The sequence below is a fragment of the Alosa pseudoharengus genome, unplaced genomic scaffold (genome assembly GCF_046254945.1).
Source record: "Alosa pseudoharengus isolate Yale_2024_CS ecotype anadromous, Long Island Sound unplaced genomic scaffold, YU_APseudo_1.1 YU_APseudo_1.1_scf_3, whole genome shotgun sequence".
Classification (NCBI taxonomy): Eukaryota; Metazoa; Chordata; class Actinopteri; order Clupeiformes; family Clupeidae; genus Alosa; species Alosa pseudoharengus.
Window position 1 is genome coordinate 4,192,366 of NW_027468718.1, and position 23,103 is coordinate 4,215,468.

The window sequence follows — 23,103 nt, forward strand, 5'->3', positions numbered from 1 at the left end:
ATTACAATCTTAATCACACTGGAAAAGTATGAAATGGTCCCATCATCCAATTTGTGAATCTAGAGAGCTCCACGACTTTAGTTGAACAGGCTACTGATCCAGTGTCTGTCTGTGTTTCTGTGTTGGGCTCCCAGATCCAGATCCTCCTCCCATCAGGAGAAGACGGAGTAAGGATGAGCCTCCACTCAGTAAGTCATCAGTGATCTCTGCTCCATTCATGGGTGTAACTTTATCATAGTGGTAGTCAGTGGGGATGCAGAGCTCATTACATGTGTGTAACTAACTCATTGCATTCATAAAGTATGATCCTACCAGCCTGAAACGTCAGATGCAGTGCCAAGTCTAGAGCTGGATGGATGTCTACTAGAGATGAATATTTAATGATTCATTACCGTCGCAATTCAACACTAGTTTAGGAAGCTAGATAGGTAGTAGTAGTTGGCATGGCAACCAGACCCTTGAATGTGTGGAATGCAAAGTAAAGTTACCTTCACATTGACTCACTAGCAATGACAGACTTACATGCAGCTCAACGTTTACTTGCTGTGGTTGTTACAATGTTATGATGTGTGTGATGTCTTTGCTGTAATGTTATGATGTTCTAACTGTGTGATGGCTTATTGTGCGCGTGTGTGTGTGTTTGCAGTGCTATGGTGTAACTGTGTGATGGCTTATTGTGCGTGTGTGTGTGTGTTTGCAGTGCTATGATGTAACTGTGTGATGGCTTAATGTGCGTGTGTGTGTGTGTGTGTGTGTGTGTGTGTTTGCAGTCCTATGATGTAACTGTGTGATGGCTTATTGTGTGTGTGTGTGTGTGTGTGTGTGTGTGTGTGTGTGTGTGTTTTTGCAGTGCTGTAACTGTGTGATGGCTTATTGTGCGCGTGTGTGTTTGCAGTGCTATGATGTAACTGTGTGATGGCTTATTGTGTGTGTGTGTGTGTGTGTTTGCAGTGCTATGGTGTAACTGTGTGATGGCTTATTGTGCGTGTGTGTGTGTGTTTGCAGTGCTATGATGTAACTGTGTGATGGCTTAATGTGCGTGTGTGTGTGTGTGTGTGTGTGTGTGTGTTTGCAGTCCTATGATGTAACTGTGTGATGGCTTATTGTGTGTGTGTGTGTGTGTGTGTGTGTGTGTGTGTGTGTTTTTGCAGTGCTGTAACTGTGTGATGGCTTATTGTGCGCGTGTGTGTTTGCAGTGCTATGATGTAACTGTGTGATGGCTTATTGTGCGTGTGTGTGTGTGTTTGCAGTGCTATGACGTAACTGTGTGCTGGTTTATTGTGTGTGTGTGTGTGTGTGTTTGCAGTGCTATGATGTATCTGTATGATGGCTTATTGTGCGTGTTTGTGTTTGCAGTGCTATGATGTAACTGTGTGAAGGCTTATTGTGTGTGTGTGTGTGTGTTTGCAGTGCTATGATGTAACTGTGATGGCTAATGTGTGTGTGTGTGTGTTTGCAGTGCTATGATGTAACTGTGTGATGGCTTATTGTGTGTGTGTGTTTGCAGTGTTATGATGTATCTGTGTGATGGCTTATTGTGTGTGTGTGTGTTTTTGCAGTGCTATGTTGTAACTGTGTGATGGCTTATTGTGTGTGTGTGTGTGTGTGTGTTTGCAGTGTTATGATGTATCTGTGTGATGGCTTATTGTGTGTGTGTGTGTTTTTGCAGTGCTATGTTGTAACTGTGTGATGGCTTATTGTGTGTGTGTGTGTGTGTGTGTGTGTGTTTGCAGTGTTATGATGTAACTGTGTGAAGGCTTATTGTGCGTGTGTGTGTGTTTGCAGTGCTATGATGTATCTGTGTGATGGCTTATTGTGTGTGTGTGTGTGTGTGTTTTTGCAGTGCTATGTTGTAACTGTGTGATGGCTTATTGTGTGTGTGTGTGTGTGTGTGTGTGTGTGTGTTTGCAGTGTTATGATGTAACTGTGTGATGGCTTATTGTGTGTGTGTGTGTGTTTGCAGTGCTATGATGTATCTGTGTGATGGCTTATTGTGTGTGTGTGTGTGTGTTTGCAGTGCTATGATGTAACTGTGTGATGGCTTATTGTGTGTGTGTGTGTGTGTGTTTAAAGTGCTATAATGTAACTGTGTGATGGCTTATTGTGTGTGTGTGTGTGTGTGTGTGTTTGCAGTGCTATGATGTAACTGTGTGATGGCTTATTGTGTGTGTGTGTGTGTGTGTGTGTGTGTGTGTGTGTGTGTGTGTGTGTGTGTGTGTGTGTGTGTGTGTGTGTGTGTTTGCAGTGCTATGATGTAACTGTATGATGGCTTATTGTGTGTGTGTGTGTGTGTGTGTGTTTGCAGTGCTATGATGTAACTGTGTGATGGCTTATTGTGCGTGTGTGTGTGTGTGTTTGCAGTGCTATGATGTAACTGTGTGATGGCTTATTGTGCGTGTGTGTGTTTGCAGTGCTATGATGTAACTGTGATGGCTTATTGTGTGTGTGTGTTTGCAGTGGGAGGAGAGAGTCCTGGTCCAGCCCCCCCAGTGTCTCCTGCTGTGTCTGAGCTGAGGCTGGTGCTGCTGGGGGGGAGCACAGCTGGGAAGAGGGCAGCAGGAGACACCATCCTCGGCACACACACACTCACACACACATCCACAGAGACCCAGCACAGTGAGAGCAGACAGGGGGAGGTGGCTGGGAGACCGGTGACCGTGGTGGACACTCCAGACTGGTTCTGCAGTGGACTCTCTGAGAAGGACATGAGACAGGACGTGGGGCTTTGTGTCCGTCTGTCTGCCCCAGGACCTCACGCCTTCCTCCTGCTGATTCCAGTGGAGTCGTCTGAAGGGGAGGAGAGGAGGATGCTGGAGAAAATGGAGGATATTTTTGGGGAGGGCTGTTGGGGACACACACTGATCCTCTTCACCCATGCTGAGGGGCTGAGAGAGAGGAGTGTGGAGGAGTTGCTCCAGACAGGGAGCCAGGAGCTCCAGCAGCTGGTAGAGAAATGTGGGAACAGGTGTCACCTTCTCAACGTTAAGGACAGACCTGATGATACTAAGATCACACAGCTGCTAGAGAAGATAGAAGAGATGGTGTCAGGAAACAGAGAGAGATTCTACAGCACTGAGACCTACCAGGAGGCAGAGAGACAGCTCAGAGAGATAGAGAGAAGGATAGAGGAGAAATGGATGGAGAGGAAGGAGAAAGAGATGAAGAGTAAACATGAAAATGAACTGGAAAACTCTCTAAAGAAAATGAAGGGAGAAATTCAAGAAAAGGAAGAAAAGATCATGGCACTACAGAAGAGAATAGCAGAGCTGGAGAAAGAGCTAGAGAATGAGAAGAATGAGGAGAAGAGGAGAGATCTGGAGAGACAGCTGGAGGAGGAGAAGGAGAAAAGGGGAGAGACAGAGATGGAGAATGAGAGACTGAAAGATGAGTTTATGACACAGAAGAGAGAGATGGAGGAGAGACACAGAGAGGAGATGGAGGAGATGAGAGAGAGCTATGAGAGAGAGGCCAGGGCTGAAGCAGAGAGAAACCTCATGAAGATCATCCTGCCTGAACTACAGAGAAACATCAGCATCAGCAAGCAGAAGATGGAGGCAGAGTTCAGCAGGCAGATGGGGCAGAAAAACTGGCAGATAAAGGAGAAGGACAGAGAGCTAAAGAGAATAAGAGAAGTGCTCAGAAAAGTAAAGTCTCAGTCTGACATTATGAACACCTTTCTCCGTGAAGCAATCTCAGAGAAAGAACCCCAGGGAGGAGACAGAGAAGAGCAATATTGAAAGAAACAAATCTCAAAAAAACTGTCAAACTATGAAAAATTATCAAACTATGACATGTATGCCCTTTATCGCCCTGTGTGCGCACTACAAACACGTTGCGTAGGGACCTGCTAATTAATCAAGGCCCCAAGTCAGAGTGCTATTGTTGATGAGAAGATGAGGCAGAACCATCTGGGAATAGAAAGGGAGAAATAGAAAAAATGTGAACTGTGGCTCTTCAGGTTTGATGTCAACAAATAGCAATGTTGGCTTATCTGCTGACTTTGCCTACTAAATGACATGAGTAATAGGATACACAACCTAGACCTATTGGGAAATGTTTACATCTAGAAATAGCCTTTAGCTATACTGTACAGTGAGCTCACATCATGTTTGCTTGTCATTCATCTTATCCCACACACAGCTATCTCTTCTGTGCTCTAAGAAATATTCTCTTTGATTTGTTTGGCTTTTCAACATTTATTTTTAACTAATGAAATAGAAAATCTAATGAATTGCATCCTTATTCACAAGTAGCCTAATTTCCATTAGAAGTCTAAATTACATGGATGGATGGTGGCACAGTCCACAAATGCCTTCCAAATCAGGTCCTCCCAATTCCACCCAATTAGACCTACACCACCAATTCTATTTTAAGACGTGACGTCATGAATTGTTTGCGCCACAGCAAAATAGCCTATGTGGACGGCAAAAAGACGAGCCGGATCAATGGGTTGTATTGAGGAGTATTGACAGCTCAGTGATTATGGTTAGATTTAACCTTATTAATGTCCTTGCACAACTGCTGACTTGTTGTTTGGAATAAAACAACATCCATTTGTTTGATATAGGTATATTTTGTTTTGTTTTATTTGTGTTTCTGGAGTATTTTAACCACGATTGCACTGTTATCTGGTCAGTCTCGTCAAGGTTGCTATAGACTTTTACGGTTGCTACTGTATAGACTCTCAACAGGATGGTAGACTTTAGAAAGCAAGCTCTTTGCAAAGTCTTTGTCAGTCTATGGCAAGATCTGAATGTAAATGAATAATACCAATCAAGTGTTTTCTATTCTTTAACTTAAGAGATGTAAAAAGTAAGTTTACTTATTTGCTAGGATAAACGTAACCTAGAATAGATCGTACTGTTAACATTACAGTAATGCGATATGTATAATGTTAACATGTTAGTACAATCTAGCTGTAGCTAGCTGATCTAACAATATTAGTGCTATTATCACCCGTTTTAATAGCTATGTAAATATGCAATCACCACCTGTTTTAATAGCTATGTAAATGTGCAGTCATGACCCATTTTAACAGCTATGTAAATGTGTAATCATGACCCATTTTAATAGCTATGTAAATATGCAATCACCACCTGTTTTAATAGCTATGTGAATGTGCAATCATGACCCATTTTAATAGCTATGTAAATATGCAATCACCACCTGTTTTAATAGCTATGTAAATGTGCAATCATGACCCATTTTGATAGGTTTTTAGTCCTATAAAGAAAATTGCCTGTCTTGCCGATGAAGAGCAGGTATGATACCAATATATTGTACAGAGTGTGAGGTCTAAGATACATCTGAAGTGCATGAAATTGAGGTTGTTTCCTGCTGAATTAAAATAGTCATTTATCTGTTTCCCATCTGAAATAATTCAGTGTCATTTTAACTATAGGAGGGTAGTTCCTATTTTGGATCAAATGTTTGTCTTACAATTTGACACTCTGCATTACATTAATACACAGGATTAGATGTTAAAATCCCTTGTGCCAAAATCCAAGGTAAAAACACATTAAGAAGCCCCTGCTCAAGTTTAACTTTAAAAAGCACACTACCCACAAATCCGCCAACAAATGGTCACGAGCACAATACAAATGGCCTATCCAACAGCAGTAGCCTATATAGTATGCGGCATGTCATTGGGGTTATCAAGTGGGCACCCTCATTCACCGATGTTTCGTTAAGTTAGGCCCACGACACCTCAGGAAGGCTTAACAGTGAAACCAGCGTCCTGGAAACACTCCCCTCCATGCTGCCACCATATTACCACATTGAAATATCCAATACCCAAAATACTCTTAACCAGCCCAGGCATGGTCAAGGTTGGCTAGGTTGGTCCGTCCCGTTGATGTGGACTGAACCATAACCATAAAAACCTTGGCCAACCAACCATAACCCTAGGCACAGCCCATCACAAACACAAAACAAATTAGCCAGTTAGCTTAGCCCGTTAGCTTAGGCCCCATCCCAAACACAAAACAAATTAGCCAGCAGTTAGCAGTTAGCTTACGCCCCATGCTGCCCCATATTACCACAACAAGCATCCAAATACCCTTAACCAACCTAGGCATGGTCTAAGTTGGCTAGGTCGGTCCGTCCCGTTGATGCGGACTGAACCATAAACCATAAAGAACCTTAGCCAAGTACCATCAACCTAGGCACAGTCCATCACAAACACAAAACAAATGAGCCAGTTAGCTTACCTTAGCTTGCGCCCCAGGCAGGGTAACTTCTCCTTACCCACAACCAAAACAAATGAGCCAGTTAGCTTACCTTAGCTTGCGCCTCAGGAAGGGTAACTTCTCCTTACCCACGACCAAACAAATGAGCCAGTTAGCTTACCTTAGCTTGCGCCCCAGGAAGGGTAACTTCTCCTTACCCACAACCATTCGCTTGCCCGTTCTGCTGCTAAAGACATGTTACTAACCACCTGCCTTAGACTTCAACCACAAATGCCCAATTCAGACAGCAAGCCAATAGCAGATCTGGCCACAAACCCACGTGCACCGATTTCAATAGGCCTTAATCGTGCACTCCAACCTCGCTTAGCTGCCTCCTCTGCTATTTCAGTATATTTAGCTGAAAATTAAAATGTTTATATTTGATGTTTTTAACATTTTGTTAAAAACATCAGAATGCATGTTGGCCAAGCTCAAAGTCTGAAAATATTATATATCATTATATATCATTAGTATTTGTTTATTTTCATTAGGCTATTGATTGAATTTACATTGTTGTTTATTATTGCTCTTATATTATATTATTCTCAGAGAACTGCAGAAACAGCAGGGATTTAATGTTGGCACAATGATTCCCAATACACATGAAACATAAACATGAACGCTGATTCATGTGATTACATATAGGCACCTCCCTTTTGAAAAAAAACAGCATGACCAGCTAATGATGGTTTGCCGGTTGACCAGCTTATTTGACCACCCTATGATGGTTGACCAGCTAGACCAGCAAAACTCTTGCGAAAACATACCTTCAGCTGGTTTACCTTACGGTGGTAATTCAGCTGGTTTTGCTTGTCATACCACCTGAAGCTGGTAATTTTAGCTGCTCCAAGCTAATCCCACACGACAGGCTGGTCACACCAGCACAACCAGCTTCCTCAGATGGTCATGTCATCATGTTCACCTGGTGGCCCAACCAGTTATACCAGCAAGAGCTGAAAGAAAACAAGCAAAGACCATCTTAAACCAGCTACCAGCATAAGCTGGTTTCTAGCTGTTTTTGTCCAGCAGGGCAGTCTTTCTTACCTAGACAGTGGATACATTGTGTACATGCAATTATTTTTGTTGATGTAAATTTGTAGATTTATTATACAAAATAAATAGTTGAAAATGTGTCTTATGATATGTTTCATTTGAATGTGTATGAAAGTGCAATGGTCTTCATCACACTGGTTAAATGAGTCCATCTGTATTAGCTTGTAGACTACATGGTTGAAGTGTCATTTCAAATAACTAGAGTAGCTGTCCTTATTAGTCATCCACTTCATATTATCATGTGTGTGTGAGAGAGAGAGATAAGTTATTAAGAGGTGTTGGAGGTGCTGTTTGTTGAAGGTGTATGTACGTGTATCCCATTATAATTGGATATTATGAATTTTGAAGTTGTTTGCTTTAATTAAAGGTCCCATGGCATACTCAGCACGTACGTCTGCAGTAACGCCTTCCGCAGCTGGATCTTTCTGGAACCCTCCCGCTAGCCTCCTCCTCCTCCTGAATTTCCCCTTGGGGATCAATAAAGTATCTATCTATATATCTATCTATCTATTTATCTATCCTCCCTCATACTTCTGCTGTAGGCACTCCTCCTCCTCCTCCTCCCCCCTCGTACTTCTGCTGTAGGTACTCCTTATCACCTCCTCCACCTCCTCCTGCTTGGTCATCATCAGCATCTCTCTCCATCTCCTCCTGCTCTTTGCGCCTCCTCTTCTCCTCCATGCGTACGGAGTGCATGGCGTGGCCCATGTAGATGAGTGAGGGCGTGGACACCAAGACGATCTGCAGAACCCAGTAGCGGATGTGGGCGATGGGGAAGGCGGCGTCGTAGCAGACGTTCTCCCAACCGGGCTGCAGTGTGTCGCACACGAAGTCGGACTGCTCATCGCCCCAGCTGGACTCGGCCGCTGTGCCCAGCACCAGGATGCGGACGATGAAGAGCACGGTCAGCCACACCTTGCCCACTGAGGTGGAGTGCTCCTGCACCTCCTCTAGAATGTTCCCCAGCAGCTCAGCCACACCTTGCCCACTGAGGTGGAGTGCTCCTGGACCTCCTCTAGAATGTTCCCCAGCAGGTCAGCCACACCTTGCCCACTGAGGTGGAGTGCTCCTGCACCTCCTCTAGAATGTTCCCCAGCAGCTCAGCCACACCTTGCCCACTGAGGTGGAGTGCTCCTGCACCTCCTCTAGAATGTTCCCCAGCAGCTCAGCCACACCTTGCCCACTGAGGTGGAGTGATCCTGCACCTCCTCTAGAATGTTCCCCAGCAGCTCAGCCACACCTTGCCCACTGAGGTGGAGTGATCCTGCACCTCCTCTAGAATGTTCCCCAGCAGGTCAGCCACACCTTGCCCACTGAGGTGGAGTGCTACTGCTGAAGGTGCTTGACGGCTCCTCCTCCTTTTCCTCATCCTCATCTTCCTCCTCCTTATACTCCTCCTCCATCTCCCCTCTTGTACTCTGGTTCCCTGGAAGTCCACATGCCAATCTGACCACAAATGGGCAATATCAGGAGTGTCTCTTGAGGCCTCTCCTACCTTATCAGGATTGCTGTGGTGTCGTGTCTGGGAATAAAGAGATGAAGTTGTTGTTTATATACGGATGGACTTATGTACTATAATTGTAACAGTGTTTCCCCTACAGTGTATTAATCAGCGGCGCAGCGCTGCTCCTGGAAATCAAGCGCCACTGCAAAAAAAGTTGCCTAATTAAAAAAAAATGTACGCAAGTGAACTTCAGGAACAGCTGCCGTTCGTTCAGGTTTTCTGTCAACAAATAATAGTAGGCTAACGTTGAAGGCGCAGTCAGGATTCCACAGGAGATCACGTTTGTTTGTGTTTATGTTTAAGTTTATTAGCAGCCTACATTATGTTAACCAAGGAACCAAATTAAAAACGCCAGCGAGATAGCTCGCCCCTACCTCCTTCAGTAGCCTGTTCTCAGATAAATTCCACGCATTTTTTCGTTTTTGTTTGATACAGGCAATGCTTTCAAGCCGTGTTGCTAACATGCCTAGGCTGTGAAACTAAGGTCTAGCTAGCCTATGGGTGGGTTTAATTGAATTTGAGTAATAGGATACGCAACCATTTACATCTGAGAGCGTTCATAGGCTAATTCCTGTAGAGTTCACCAAAATTATAGATATGATACAAGACACTTATCTGCTATAATCCAAGATAGATTTTCTTCGAGTTTTTGAGCATTTATTTTACCAAATGACATGGGAAACATAATTCATATCATCCACATATTCTTATGCACCATGCACAACAATGCTACTAAATTAGCTTAAAACCGTGAGAATCAAGCAAGCCGTCACGGCATTAAAGTGACAGGCACTCAATTCGACTTGCACAACACCAATAATGACATGAAAGAGAAGTCTATATAGTTTGTACAGTGCTGTGCAAAAGTTAAGACACTCATGCTGAAATTGACTAAAGGGAGGAATAAAAAACATGTCTTAATGCCTTATTTTTTTTAAAAATAGGACATCAATTATTTTTTAATGTATCATGTATCGTAAATAAACAAATGTTATCAAATAAATGTCTTAACTTATGCACAGCGGTCAGTGACCGAAGTATAATTCATGTGCACGATTCATATTCAACAATGGGAAAACCCATTTTCGGGGTGTTTTGTTATATCATTGTTCAAATACGTGAAATGAAACTGAGCGCACGGAATCCTCACCTTGTGCCATTCTCAACTTGGAAAATGAAAATTGAAACAAGGAAGTTGGGAGACAGGGGGGAAAGTGTCAAAATAAAAGTTGCGTACGTCGTTATGTCTGTCCAGTGCCAGACCGACGGGGATGCCGATGGACGCCTAATCACGCCAGGTAGACGGATGGTTGTAAAACTCTTTAGGATTAGTGCTAAGGACTTTAAAAAGGATCATTAAAAAGGCATAATATCCGCGATGGGACCACAAGAAACGCATCGTAGAGCGAGAGCTAGCCATGTGGGGTAAGTTAAACTACGTAAATAATAATAATGTTGTTTGTTGTTGTTTCGGATAAAATATAGTACTTATCCTGACCAAAACTCCTTCTTCATGCTGTAAAACGACTAGAATCACGCGAATTTAGTGCAATTTCTTAGTAGGCTACAATTCAATGTCTTATAAGGGAAAAGACGTGGACAAATACGTGATAATTAGCCAAATAAATCATGGTTCACGACACGTTATGGTTAAATTATCGAAATGAGTGCGATGGTGATACAATCCTGCTTTTCAATTAGTTGACATGGTGTTTGACATTAAATTATAAGCAGGTCAGTTTCACGTAATAAGCTATTTGTTTCCTTGGGTCTGGGTAATTTATGTGACAAATTCTGTTATAGGCTACTGTTTTTCTGAAAAACAAAGCAGTACAACAACATTTCTATCTCCAAAATAGTGCATTTCTGCAGTGTACTACGTATTGCAATGCAGCTTTTAATGTCTAAAGTAGCCTATAGCCTACTGTATTTTCCTAGAACTACAAATACTTGTAACGATTTGATAGCGAACCACACAGTTGTCCAATCAAAAGGTTTATTCACTGAGAACGAGAGCATTGACATAGACAGACCAAGACACAGAACACAATGCAAACAGGGCAGGTCAAGCACGCACACACACTACACATACAGGGGAGGACGCAGCCCCCCACACAAAAAGGGTCACACATGAGGGAAAACTAAAAGGGAAACATGTCACAATAAAGACGCTAACATTACACTCAAAACTAAGGAGAATAACGACATAAACCCCCCAAATGTTCGCTCTCGTATCCCAAGATCCCCTGCGCGGGAGAACGCGAACACTGTCTTTTGCGCCGACGTTACACAGCTCCCCCAACAAGCCATTGCCGTCCTCGGCAATGCCCACGAGGTAGCCACATGCTAACGTCGGCGCGCGTCGCCCGCCACTCAGTCCAGTGCGACAGTACCGCCAACTCACGTGGGGTGCACGCGCCGCAGGAGCTCACTCAACGGGGCGCCACGCTGCTAGCAATCCAGTTCGGGCGTGCTAGCAGCCACATGGCCGACCCGCTCGTCACCAGCTCCCTCTCAGCAGCCGCCCTCAGGCTGCACTTTACGCGGCGTGTCACCACGGCACTCCTCCTCTCCAGACGGGGCCCTAGGTGGCCTTACAACCGTCGACACTGTACCCAGCACCGGGGTTCGAGGGGGGCCAGATGAAGCTGCGCCAACGCCACTCCGCTCCGTCGAGTCGCCGACCAGGACAGACAGGCACCGACTCCACAGCAACCGGACCGCGCTGAGCTCTCCCGCTGCAGCTACCGTCTTCGGCGTCCCTCCTCGTGTTGCCATCTCGCAGAGCCGTACTGCTCTGTTCCCGGCCCGTTCCACTCCTTCGCGGCCTCGGCGAAGGCACGACCCCCGAGATGGTCATGCTAACGAACTCCACACACAAACTTTTTCCAAAAGGCGCCGGCCAACAGGCCAACTAGAACGGGCGCCCACACAGCACGGTGCCTCTCACACGCACCCAAAAGTTTTTAAAGTTCAGAGAGCCTTTCCGTCGAAGCTGCCCCACAGTCGTGAGTTCACTGCCCTCAGCGGCTCCGCCAATCGTCCATCGTCTAGGAACCTCTTCCTCGCCGCACTCCCTCGGCTCTGCTCACGCGTCGCGGCTCGCCGTGGAGTCAGCGCCCAGGCCGGCGTCATCTTCTCCGCGAACGCTTCTTCAGGCCCCTCTTCCGGCAAGAACTCCTCCCATGGCCGCAGGCAGCTCCAGACGATAGCTCCTCTCCTCCGTCGGCTGTAGCGATAAAAAGCCCCGAGCTTTTTAGTAGCCCTTACAAGGGCTCTCTCTGGATCCTCTTGCGTGGGCCTCCACCCAGTGGTGAGGTCTCCCGCTCCCAGCTTCTCTCGCTGAGTGGAGGCCATGTCCGAAAGTCGCTTCTGACACCAATGTAACGATTTGATAGCGAACCACACAGTTGTCCAATCAAAAGGTTTATTCACTGAGAACGAGAGCATTGACATAGACAGACCAAGACACAGAACACAATGCAAACAGGGCAGGTCAAGCACGCACACACACTTCACATACAGGGGAGGACGCAGCCCCCCACACAAAAAGGGTCACACATGAGGGAAAACTAAAAGGGAAACATGTCACAATAAAGACGCTAACATTACACTCAAAACTAAGGAGAATAACGACATAAACCCCCCAAATGTTCGCTCTCGTATCCCAAGATCCCCTGCGCGGGAGAACGCGAACACTGTCTTTTGCGCCGACGTTACATACTCCTCCAAAACTACAGTGTTGACACTTGAAGTTGTGGAGTTATATTTTAGTAGCCTATTCTAGTAGGCCTATTTGAATAAATACCCACATCAGATTTACCCTTGTCTCACCTATACAATATATGAATTGCAGTAGTGATAAAATGAAAAAGGAAGGTGTCCTGATGTGTTGTTTAGGGATGGTCATGCAATGTTTTCTCAACATATCTTTTTTCCCCCCTCTACTTATGCTTTCACAGATCCTTGGTCCTGATATCCTGATGTATGGGTTGCATTTCATTATATGACTTCAACAGAAGACTCACAGAAGTGGCATCAAACTACAAGACAGCCAGCATGTAAGCAAGGCCTTGTTTGTCCTTGTTTGGCTACTCATTTGTCTACTCATGGGACAAAACATGCTGTTATAGGCTACTACCCTTTTTCTGAAATACAAAGCAATACAACAGCATTTCTGTGTCCAAAATATTGCATTTCTGCAGTGTACTACATAGTGCAATGCAGCTTTTAATTTCCAACATACAGTATCTTCCTGAATATGAACTACAGATATTCCTCCAAAACTACAGTGTGGAGACCTGAAGTTATGGAGTTATATTTTATAGTATTGTAGTATTTGAATATTTACCCACAACAATTTTACCCTTGTCTCACAAATATACATATTTGTGAATTGCAGTAGTGATAAAAGTAAAGGTGTCCTGATATTTTATTTAGGGATGCTCTTGCAATGTTCTCTAAACATATCTTACATTTCTCCCATCTACTTATGTTTTCACAGATCCTAATGTATGGGTTGCATTATATATGCATCCATTATATGACTTCAAAAGAACACCTACACAAAGGAGCTCTTAAAGTGGTGTCCTGCTACAAACAACAAGACAGCCAGCATGTAAACAAGGCCTTGTTTGTCCACTTCATGAAGGGCCTGAAGCATGCTGGCCTTGACACCTCAGTCCTTGCTTCCATTTAGAGCTGTGTTGTGGAGCGCATTCTCACATCCTATGGTCTACTGCAGGGGGTGGCTATATTGGTACAGATGACAATTGGCAGCTATCTCTAAAGCAGTTGTTATACTGGATGCTATATATTTTCTGAAAGACCCATAGCCTCTTGTAGAGGTCAATTAATATGAATTAAGACATGTCCCACCTTCCTACTTACTTTGGTACTGTATACATAAGGTGTACATACATAGGCCCATATTGTAGATCGAGAAACCAACTGTTTAGCTGATACATTTTGGCCTACACTATTAAGGGACAGCTGAATTGACCACCTAAACCATATATTTTCTGAAAGCCCATAGCCTGTAGATGTCAATTAATATCAATTAAAGATAGGACAGTGGAAAGTGACAGGAAGCGAATGGGAGAAAGAGCAGGGGTGGGATCCGGAAAGGACCACGGGGCGGGAATCAAACCCCGGTTGCCGGCGTACGGTGCAGGTGCCCTAGCCAGTTGCGCCACAGCTGGGGCCGGGTTCACATTTTTAACTAGAATATATTATAGACTGATTCAATTTGACATGTAACATCCTTGGATGATACAAAATATATGTGTAAAATGGAATCAACCTTCACATATTCACTGTAGCACCCCCTACAAATCCTTTGTTTTAATCTTTGGCTCCTCCTCCTGGCAACACACAAGCAGCTAGAGGTCTCAAATTTCACAAACTATTTTGTTTTTACCCCCTTATCAATATATGTGCCACATGTTGGTATTAGTTGGTAATAACTGGTGTTAACCTATCAAGGACTGTCTAACCTATGCAAATCAAGGACATCTGAACCTAGGGTTAGCATTTGTATCTTGCATACCTCCTAGACTGATTACATTTTGCAATTGACATCCGTATATGACACAAAATGTAAGTGTGTAGTAAAATCGCATCTCACATATTCATAGACTCTATAGCGCCCCCTAGAAATCCAATATTTCCTATATTTGGCTCCGCCTCCTGGCAACACACAAGCCATTAGATGTCCCAAATTTGACAAATTAGTTTGTTATCATCCCATGTATCAAAATATGTGCCACATGTTGGTACTGTCTTGAATTAACTGGTGTAATCCTATCTAGGCCTATCTGACCTATGCAAATTATGGCCATCTAAACCTAGGGTTAGCATTTCTAACTTGCATACCTCATAAACAGACTAAATTTGGCATGCGACATCTATCTATGACATAAAATATATGAGATAAGTAAAATCACACCTCACACATTCACAGACTCTATAGCGCCCCCTAGAAATCTACATTTTCCAATCTTTGGCTCCGCCTCCTGACAACATACAAGCAGCTGGAGGTCTCAAATTTGACAAACTAGTTTGTTATCATTCCCTGTATCAAAATATGTGCCACATGTTGACATTTCATGAAATAATGGGTATGACACTTACCTAGGCCAGTCTGGCCATATGGGTGTCTCAAATGTAGTTTCTGAGTATGTCCGGTGCATCAAACTTGCCATGGCAGGTAAGATCAGTGAAATTGGGTTTATTTCAGCACAGGACACCTCTGTGTATCATAATCAATCAAAATATGGATGTTTTAATGGTTTGTGTTTGATTGAAGAAGTTTTGTTGGTCAACATCTGTTAAAAATATGTTCTCTTACAGCCATTTCTGAAGATTTCTTGTGCATCAAACTTGCCATGGAAGGTATGGTCCGTAAAATTGGGTTTATTTCAGCATAGCACACCTCTGTGTATCATAATCAATCAAAATATGGATATTTTAACAGTTTGTGTATGATTTAAGAACTTTTGTTGGTCAACATCTGTCAAAAATATGCTCTCTGAACGGCCATTTCTGAAGATTTATTGTGCATCAAAATTCCCACAGCACCTAAGATAAGTGAAATTGGGTTTAAGCACAGCATACCTCTGTGTATCATAATCAATCAAAATATGGATGTTGTAATGGTTTGTGGATGGTTTAAAAACTTTTATTTAACAACATATGTCAAAAATATGCTCTCTAAACGGCAGTTTCTGAAGATGAATTAAGTGAAATTCAGTTTATTTCAGCACAACACACAACTGTGTATCAAGATCAATCAAAATATGTGTGTTTGTGATTGCTTTAAACAGGGGATTGTCCAATACACATAAAACATACAGCAAAGGTATGCAAATACAAGGCAGCACTACAGGCATTAAATTATTAGATTATTGTCATTGTGCAGAGTACAAACAGGGTTCCCACTCTAAGTGATATGTAAACAGGGTTTACCACTCTAAGTCAAATGTAAAATTCTATGACTGAAAATGACTTTTCCCTGACAAAAACTGAATTTCCATGACTTACTATATAATAACTGAGTAGTACAATATACCAACCAATGTTGGAAATATGTTTGTATTAATGTATTTTGGCTAGATTTTAAAGGAGAATTCCGGTGTGATTTTGACCTAAAGTGTTTTGAAACATGATACCGAGTGTGAACGTATGTCTCATAGCCCATCTCGGCTTGTCCCCTGCACTCCGAAATCTGGCGCTAGTTAGCCGATGCTACCAACAAGGCGGTCAATGGTTGTGCCTCGGCATCGGCATAGCCATGCAAATAAATCACTGTTTTACACCATTTACGAGGCTCAATGTATCTCCACACTTCATTGGTAGACTTCCAAGGGCCCTGAGATTTAAAACGAGACATTGAGAACTTTGAAAAAGCACTGGTAGTTTACTTACAAGACGATTTATACAGACAGTATCTTCTCGAAGTTTAGCGTTTGCAGCCATCTTGAATTTAGTCACGATAAGTCGAGCGACGAGTAAGAATGAACAGGTATGATAAGGGATCAGATTCCAAAAATAATTCTGTGGAAATGCATGGATTACAGTTTCTTCCAGTAGCAGCAACTGGAATCCATGCATTTCCACGGAATTATTTTTGGAATCTGATCCCTTATCATACCTGTTCATTCTTACTCGTCGCTCGACTTATCGTGACTAAATTCAAGATGGCTGCAAACGCTAAACTTCGAGAAGATACTGTCTGTATATATTGTCTTGTAAGTAAACTACCAGTGCTTTTTCAAAGTTCTCAATGTCTCGTTTTAAATGTCAGGGCCCTTGGAAGTCTGCCAATGAAGTGTGGAGATACATTGAGCCTCGTAAATGGTGTAAAACAGTGATTTATTTGCATGGCTATGCCGATGCCGAGGCACAACCATTGACCGCCTTGTTGGTAGCATCGGCTAACTAGCGCCAGATTTCGGAGTGCAGGGGACAAGCCGAGATGGGCTATGAGACATACGTTCACACTCGGTATCATGTTTCAAAACACTTTAGGTCAAAATCACACCGGAATTCTCCTTTAACTACTACAACAAAATTCCCTGATATTCTATGACTTTGCCCCCAAAATGATAAATGACTTTCCATGTCTGTAATAGACATTCTAAAATTCCATGATATTCCAGAAATTCCATGACCCGTAGGAACCCTGTACAAAAGTGCAATATACAAAGTAGCCATGGACAGGAAATATAGTGCAGTGTAGACAGTAATATGCAGTTGGTTTACAGAAGGTGGTTTAGAGTAATATAAATTAGATATAAATATGTGCAGTGTATTAGCAGTTACTTTATAAGAGCAAAATAAATATGGCTATATAGTATGAACAATGTATGAACAACATGTACGGATATGTGCAGTGTAGTAACATTAACAATATTTTAGTAGTAATAATAATATAGATATGCAGTGTATTAACAGAACATATGGATATTCAGTATGAACCATATAGACAGATATGTACTGTATGTACAGCTGTGTGCAGTGTGGTAACAGTACCATTATAGTGCAGAAACAGTAACATTATAAGAGTAGTAAGAATAAGTGTATGTGCAGGATGGATATGAAGAGCAGTAGAATATGGCTATGTATAACTGTAATTACAGTATGTGCATTTGTAAATAAATAGAACACTATGGGTGGGATAGGGTATTGGGGGCTTAGTTGATTGGTTGTCACCGGGATGCAGAGCTAGAGTCCAGTAGGGTGACAGCCGCAGTAAAGAAGCTGCGTAGAAGAGACCTGTATTAATAATAATAATAATAATAATAATAAAAATAATAATAAAGACAATAATTTTCCAGACCAAATAGAGAATGCTGTTGCAGTAGATGAGAATGATGCATTGTTGAGCCGTCTGGTCACAGTAACACAAGACCCATCCTGTCAGGCTAGGCCAGAAGTCCCGTCACCCGAATGATGTAGAGGACTCTGAGACAGTCATGTGGCACCTTTGACCAGTGGTCACAATACAGAGGACGCCTGGCCAGTCAATGAGCAGTGCTTGACAAACATCATGTGTAGAAGACCCATTTTGCAAAACGATGTAGACACCCATCTATTCTCAGGAGCAGTCCTTCTATAGCTAGCAGGAACAGCTGCAGAAAAATTCCTGGGCTTTGCCTTGCTCCTTCCTGGCCTGTGCCTTGCTCCTTCCTGGCATATCTGGTCTCACTATGTCTTTCTGCTTTGGTGATGAGCCTGACAACAGCTGACAACCTGGAAATTGGAAATAAAAGTGTACATAGAAAGACATGTTAAAACATACTGATGACTAAAGTTCACCTATACAACACAGGCCTATGCCTTTAAAATAGTGTGCCAAAGTATTTCAGGAGGTGGAACAAGGCCTAGTTAATGTTAATGGATTGGTTTAGGTGGTTGAATCAGCTGTCCCTTAATAGTGTAGGCCAAAATGTATCGGCTGAACAATTTGTTTCTCGCTCTACAATATGGGCCTATGTACGCCTTATGATTTGTCAAAGTCAGTAGGAAGGTGGGACATGTCTTAATTGATATTAATTGACATCTAGAGGCTAAAGGCTTTCAGAAAATATATGGTTTAGGTGGTCAATTCAGCTGTCCCTTAATAGTATAGGCCAAAATGTATGAGTTGTACAATCTACAATCTACAAAATGGGCTTATATTTAGCACAGCAACAACCATATCTACCATAGTAAAATCACAGTAAAAGTAATGTAAAAGTGACGTAAATTACCTGCCAATTGTCCTCTGTATCTACCGCTGCAGTAGATCATGATGTGAGGATGCGCTCCATAACACAGCTGTTAATGGAAGCAAGGACTGAGGTGTCAAGGCCAGCATGCTTCAGCCTCTTCAGGAAGTAGACAAATGAGTAGCCAAACAAGGACAAACGAGGCCTTTTACATGCTGGCTGTCTTGTAGTTTGACACCACTCTCCTTTCTGTGAGTGTTCTGTTGGAGTCATATAATGAAGTGCAACCCATACATCAGGATATCAGGAGCAAGGATCTGTGAAAACATAAGTAGAGGGGAGAAAAAAAAGACAAAGATATGTTGAGAAAACATTGTAGGACCATCCCTAAACAACACATCAGGACACCTTCCTTTTTCATTTTATCACTACTGCAATTCAGACATATATTGTATAGGTGAGACAAGGGTAAATCTGATGTGGGTATTTATTCAAATACTAGAATAGGCTACTAAAATATAACTCCACAACTTCAAGTGTCAACACTGTAGTTTTAGATGAGTAATTGTCGTTCTTATGCAGGAAAATACAGTAGGCTATAGGCTACTTTAGACATTAAAAGCTGCATTGCACTACGTAGTACACTGCAGAAATGCACTATTTTGGAGATAGAAATGTTGTTGTACTGCTTTGTTTTTCAGAAAAACGGTAGTAGCCTATAACAGAATTTGTCACATAAATTACCCAGACCCAAAGAAACAAATAGCTTATTACGTGAAACTGACCTGCTTATAATTTAATGTCAAACACCATGTCAACTAATTGAAAAGCAGGATTATCACTATCGCACTTATTTCGATAATTTAACCATAACGTGTCGTGAACCATGATTTATTTGGCTAATTATCACGTATTTGTCCACGTCTTTTCCCTTATAAGACATTGAATTGTAGCCTACTAAGAAATTGCACTAAATTCGCGTGATTCTAGTCGTTTTACAGCATGAAGGAGTTTTGGTCAGGATAAGTATCCCTACTATATTTTATCCGAAACAACAACAAACAACATTATTATTATTTACGTAGTTTAACTTACCCCACATGGCTAGCTCTCGCTCTACGATGCGTTTCTGCTTTCTTGTGGTCCCATCGCGGATATTATGCCTATTTTAATTATCCTTTTTAAAGTCCTTATTAAATTCCCTAGCACTAATCCTAAAGAGTTTTACAACCATCCGTCTACCTGGCGTATATATATATATACTTTTTTTTTGATCCCGTGAGGGAAATTCAGTCTCTGCATTTTAACCCAATCGGTGAATTAGTGAAACACAAACAGCACACAGTGAACACACAGTGAGGTGAAGCACACACTAATCCCGGCGCAGTGAGCTGCCTGCTACAATGGCGGCGCTCGGGGAGCAGTGAGGGGTTAGGTGCCTTGCTCAAGGGCACTTCAGCCGCGGCCCACTGGTCGGGGCTCGAACCGGCAACCCTCCGGTTACAAGTCCAGAGTGCTAACCAGTGGGCCACGTGATAGGCGTGATAGGCGTCCATCGGCATCCCCGTCGGTCTGGCACCGGACAGACATAACGACGTACGCAACTTTTATTTTGACACTTTCCCCCGTCTCCCAACTTCCTTGTTTCAATTTTCATTTTCCAAGTTGAGAATGGCACAAGGTGAAGATTCCGTGCGCTCAGTTTCATTTTGCGTATTTGAACAATGATATAACAAAACACCCCGAAAATGGGTTTTCCCATTGTTGAATATGAATCGTGCACATGAATTATACTTCGGTCACTGACCCACAGCACTGTATATTCTAAATTGTAATAGTTTGTACAGTGGCCTACAGTGTAGTTGTATGTAAATGAAAAAGGTGAAAGAAAAACATGAATAATCCTGTTCAAGTACTGCAATAACCATGTTTTTTAAATGCTTGAGTTGATGGTTAGCCTATGTCATAATTTGTAACTCAATTTGTCAATTTCTTTCACAAAATCCACCAGAAGTCACCATTTAAGGAGTTTTTTTTGTTTTGGGGGGGGGGGGGGGGGGCTTCCTACGATCAACAGCACCGCTGCTGGAAAAATTTCTAGGGGAAACACTGTGTAATGTGTATTTTATTATTAACTGTAATACTGTATGTATGCTGATGGACTCACAATGGACTGTGGGTGTTATGGTTGTTTTACAATCCCAAAACAGAAAAAGTTGGGACGTTGTGTAAAATGCAAATAAAAACAGAATGTCATAATATACAAGTCTCGTAAACCCATATTTAGCAGCACAAAGGACATGGACAACATATCAAATGTTGAAAATGATCATGGAAAGTATATGACCATTTGCTACAGTTTTGATAATGAAATGTTGTCCCATTACTCCACAATATAGGATTTCAGTTGCTCAACAGTATGGGGTATTCTTAGTCATGCTTTTCATTTCATTATGCACCTAATTTGACAAATCTGGACTGCAGACAGGCCATCTTAGCACCTGGACTCTTCCTCTATGGAGAAATACTATTTAAATATATGCAGAATTCATTTCGGCATTGTTTTCCAGAAATATTCAAGGTCGTTCCTGCAAAAGACATTGCCTGGATGGCAGTATATGTTGTTCAAAACCTGTATACATCATTCAGAATTGATTGTGCTGTGCCAAATGTGCAAGATGCCCATGCTGTAGGCACTAATGCTCCTCCACACCGTCACAGATGTTGGGTTTCGAAGTGAACACTAAAACAAGTTGGATAGGTTAGATACTTATGCCCTCTCCTCTTTAGCCCAGATGAGTCCTTGATTTCCAAAAAGAATGGCAAACTTTGATTGGTCTAACCACAGGACCTTTTTCCACGTTACCTCAGTCCATTTTAAACAAGCTCAGGCCCAGATAAGAGGGTGGTATTTTCTGTATCATGTCTCAATACAATTTTAGCTGTTACAATGTTGGCATCAGTTTTTGAATTGATAATAACCATTGTCTATGTGCACAGTTTATCAGAGATTTTCCTGAGTCCATACAATGACAGGTCTGTTAACAGGTCTGGTATTGATGCAGTGCCATCTGAGGTCCAAAAGACCACGGCCATCCAATGTGTTTTTCAGCTGTTTCCCTTGTTTGCAAAGATTTCTTTGGATTCTCTGAATGTTTTAATAATATTATGTCCTGTAGATCATTAACCCCCCAAATACTTCACAATTTCATGTTAAGAAGCATTAAAATGACATTGTTTCATCATTTGTGCACATAAGTTTACACAGAGTGATAAATACCCCTACATCTTTACTGCCTCTCTGGAATTCTCTTTTTCATACCCAATCATGTTGTCACTTACCCTAATTAGTTGTGAAACATTCTTCCTTTTGTTTTCTTTATCATTACACAACTTTTCCAGCATTTTATTACCCCGTCCCAACTTTTTTTGAAACATGTTGCTGGTATCAAATTCAAAATTAGCATATATTTTCCACAAAATTTTTCATTTTCAACATTTGATATGTTGTCTGTGTCCTTTTTGCAACTAAATATGAGTTTAAGAGATTTGCAGATTATTACATTCTGTTTTTATTCATATTTTACACAACGTCCCAACTTTTTCTGTTTTGGGGTTGTACGTGGGTATGGGGGATGAATGATGTGAACGTGGAGCTGATGAACGGATTGACAGCTGTATGCAATTGGGATTGGGCTGGTGGGCAATCAGCTGACTGCCCAATAAAAACATGCCGGATACTCTAGGACGGGGTGGAGAGGGCTACGAGACGCACCTTGTCGGGGGGAACACGCTGCTGGTTCCGGTGCCTGTGTCCTGGGCTGCATCAGTGGCTCATGCTGCACTGTGGGTTTGCTGTGCTATTATAGCTAGCCGTGTGGTGGAATTTAGCCCTGTGTGTTCTGCAGTGTAATGTTGCTGTGCTATTATAGCTAGCCGTGTGGTGGAATTTAGCCTGTGTGTTCTGTACTGTGGGTTTGCTGTGCTATTATAGCTAGCCGTGTGGTGGAATTTAGCCCTGTGTGTTCTGCACTGTGGGTTTGCTGTGCTGTTATAGCTAGCCGTGTGGTGGAATTTAGCCCTGTGTGTTCTGCACTGTGGGTTTGCTGTGCTGTTATAGCTAGCAGTGTGGTGGAATTTAGCCCTGTGTGTTCTGCACTGTGGGTTTGCTGTGCTATTATAGCTAGCCGTGTGATGGAATTTAGCCCTGTGTGTTCTGCAGTGCAGTGTTGCTGTGTGATATGGTTCATCCTAATATATACTAAGAACTGCTTTTGGTCACCTGTGTGTGTCTTGCTGTGATTTGCCCCTGCTGATCAGCCCCTGCTGCGGATTGACTGTCTGATGGTTGTGTGTAGGCCCTGAATAAATGATCATGATTTGCACTTCTGTGTCCGTGCTGTCTATGGTCTAGGGGTCTTAATTGTTCCTGTGAGGGGAACAGTCTAGTTCAAACAGGAACATTGATAAATGCTGGGCGGTGAATCCCCCTAAAAGAAAAGTGGTTGCCAGGCCACGACAGTAGACATTGAGTGTGTTTATGTGCACATCATTCTAGCTGATTGTACACATATGTTTAGATGAAGAGAATGTCTGGTGCTTTCAGCTG

General features: G+C 42.5%; 1 protein-coding gene and 2 long non-coding RNA genes across 3 annotated transcripts in view; 2 read left to right on the plus strand and 1 right to left on the minus strand.

Annotated features, from left to right (window-relative positions):
• Nucleotides 1-23,103, plus strand: part of LOC143100969 (uncharacterized) — a 56,598-nt gene that overhangs the window by 29,969 nt on the left and 3,526 nt on the right. Inside the window, exons 7-8 of the mRNA XM_076264558.1 lie at nt 135-188; nt 2,458-3,260. Coding sequence (XP_076120673.1) covers nt 135-188; nt 2,458-3,260 — 857 coding nt within the window. The remainder of the gene's footprint in view (nt 1-134; nt 189-2,457; nt 3,261-23,103) is intronic.
• LOC143100046 (uncharacterized) lies at nt 10,069-13,820 on the plus strand. Its single transcript, XR_012981812.1, has 3 exons — nt 10,069-10,209; nt 12,747-12,845; nt 13,289-13,820. It is a non-coding gene; the product is annotated as an uncharacterized LOC143100046 (long non-coding RNA).
• On the minus strand, nt 17,642-19,737 carry LOC143100043 (uncharacterized). Its single transcript, XR_012981810.1, has 3 exons — nt 19,590-19,737; nt 18,537-18,811; nt 17,642-18,036 (listed from the first exon to the last, which is right to left on the minus strand). It is a non-coding gene; the product is annotated as an uncharacterized LOC143100043 (long non-coding RNA).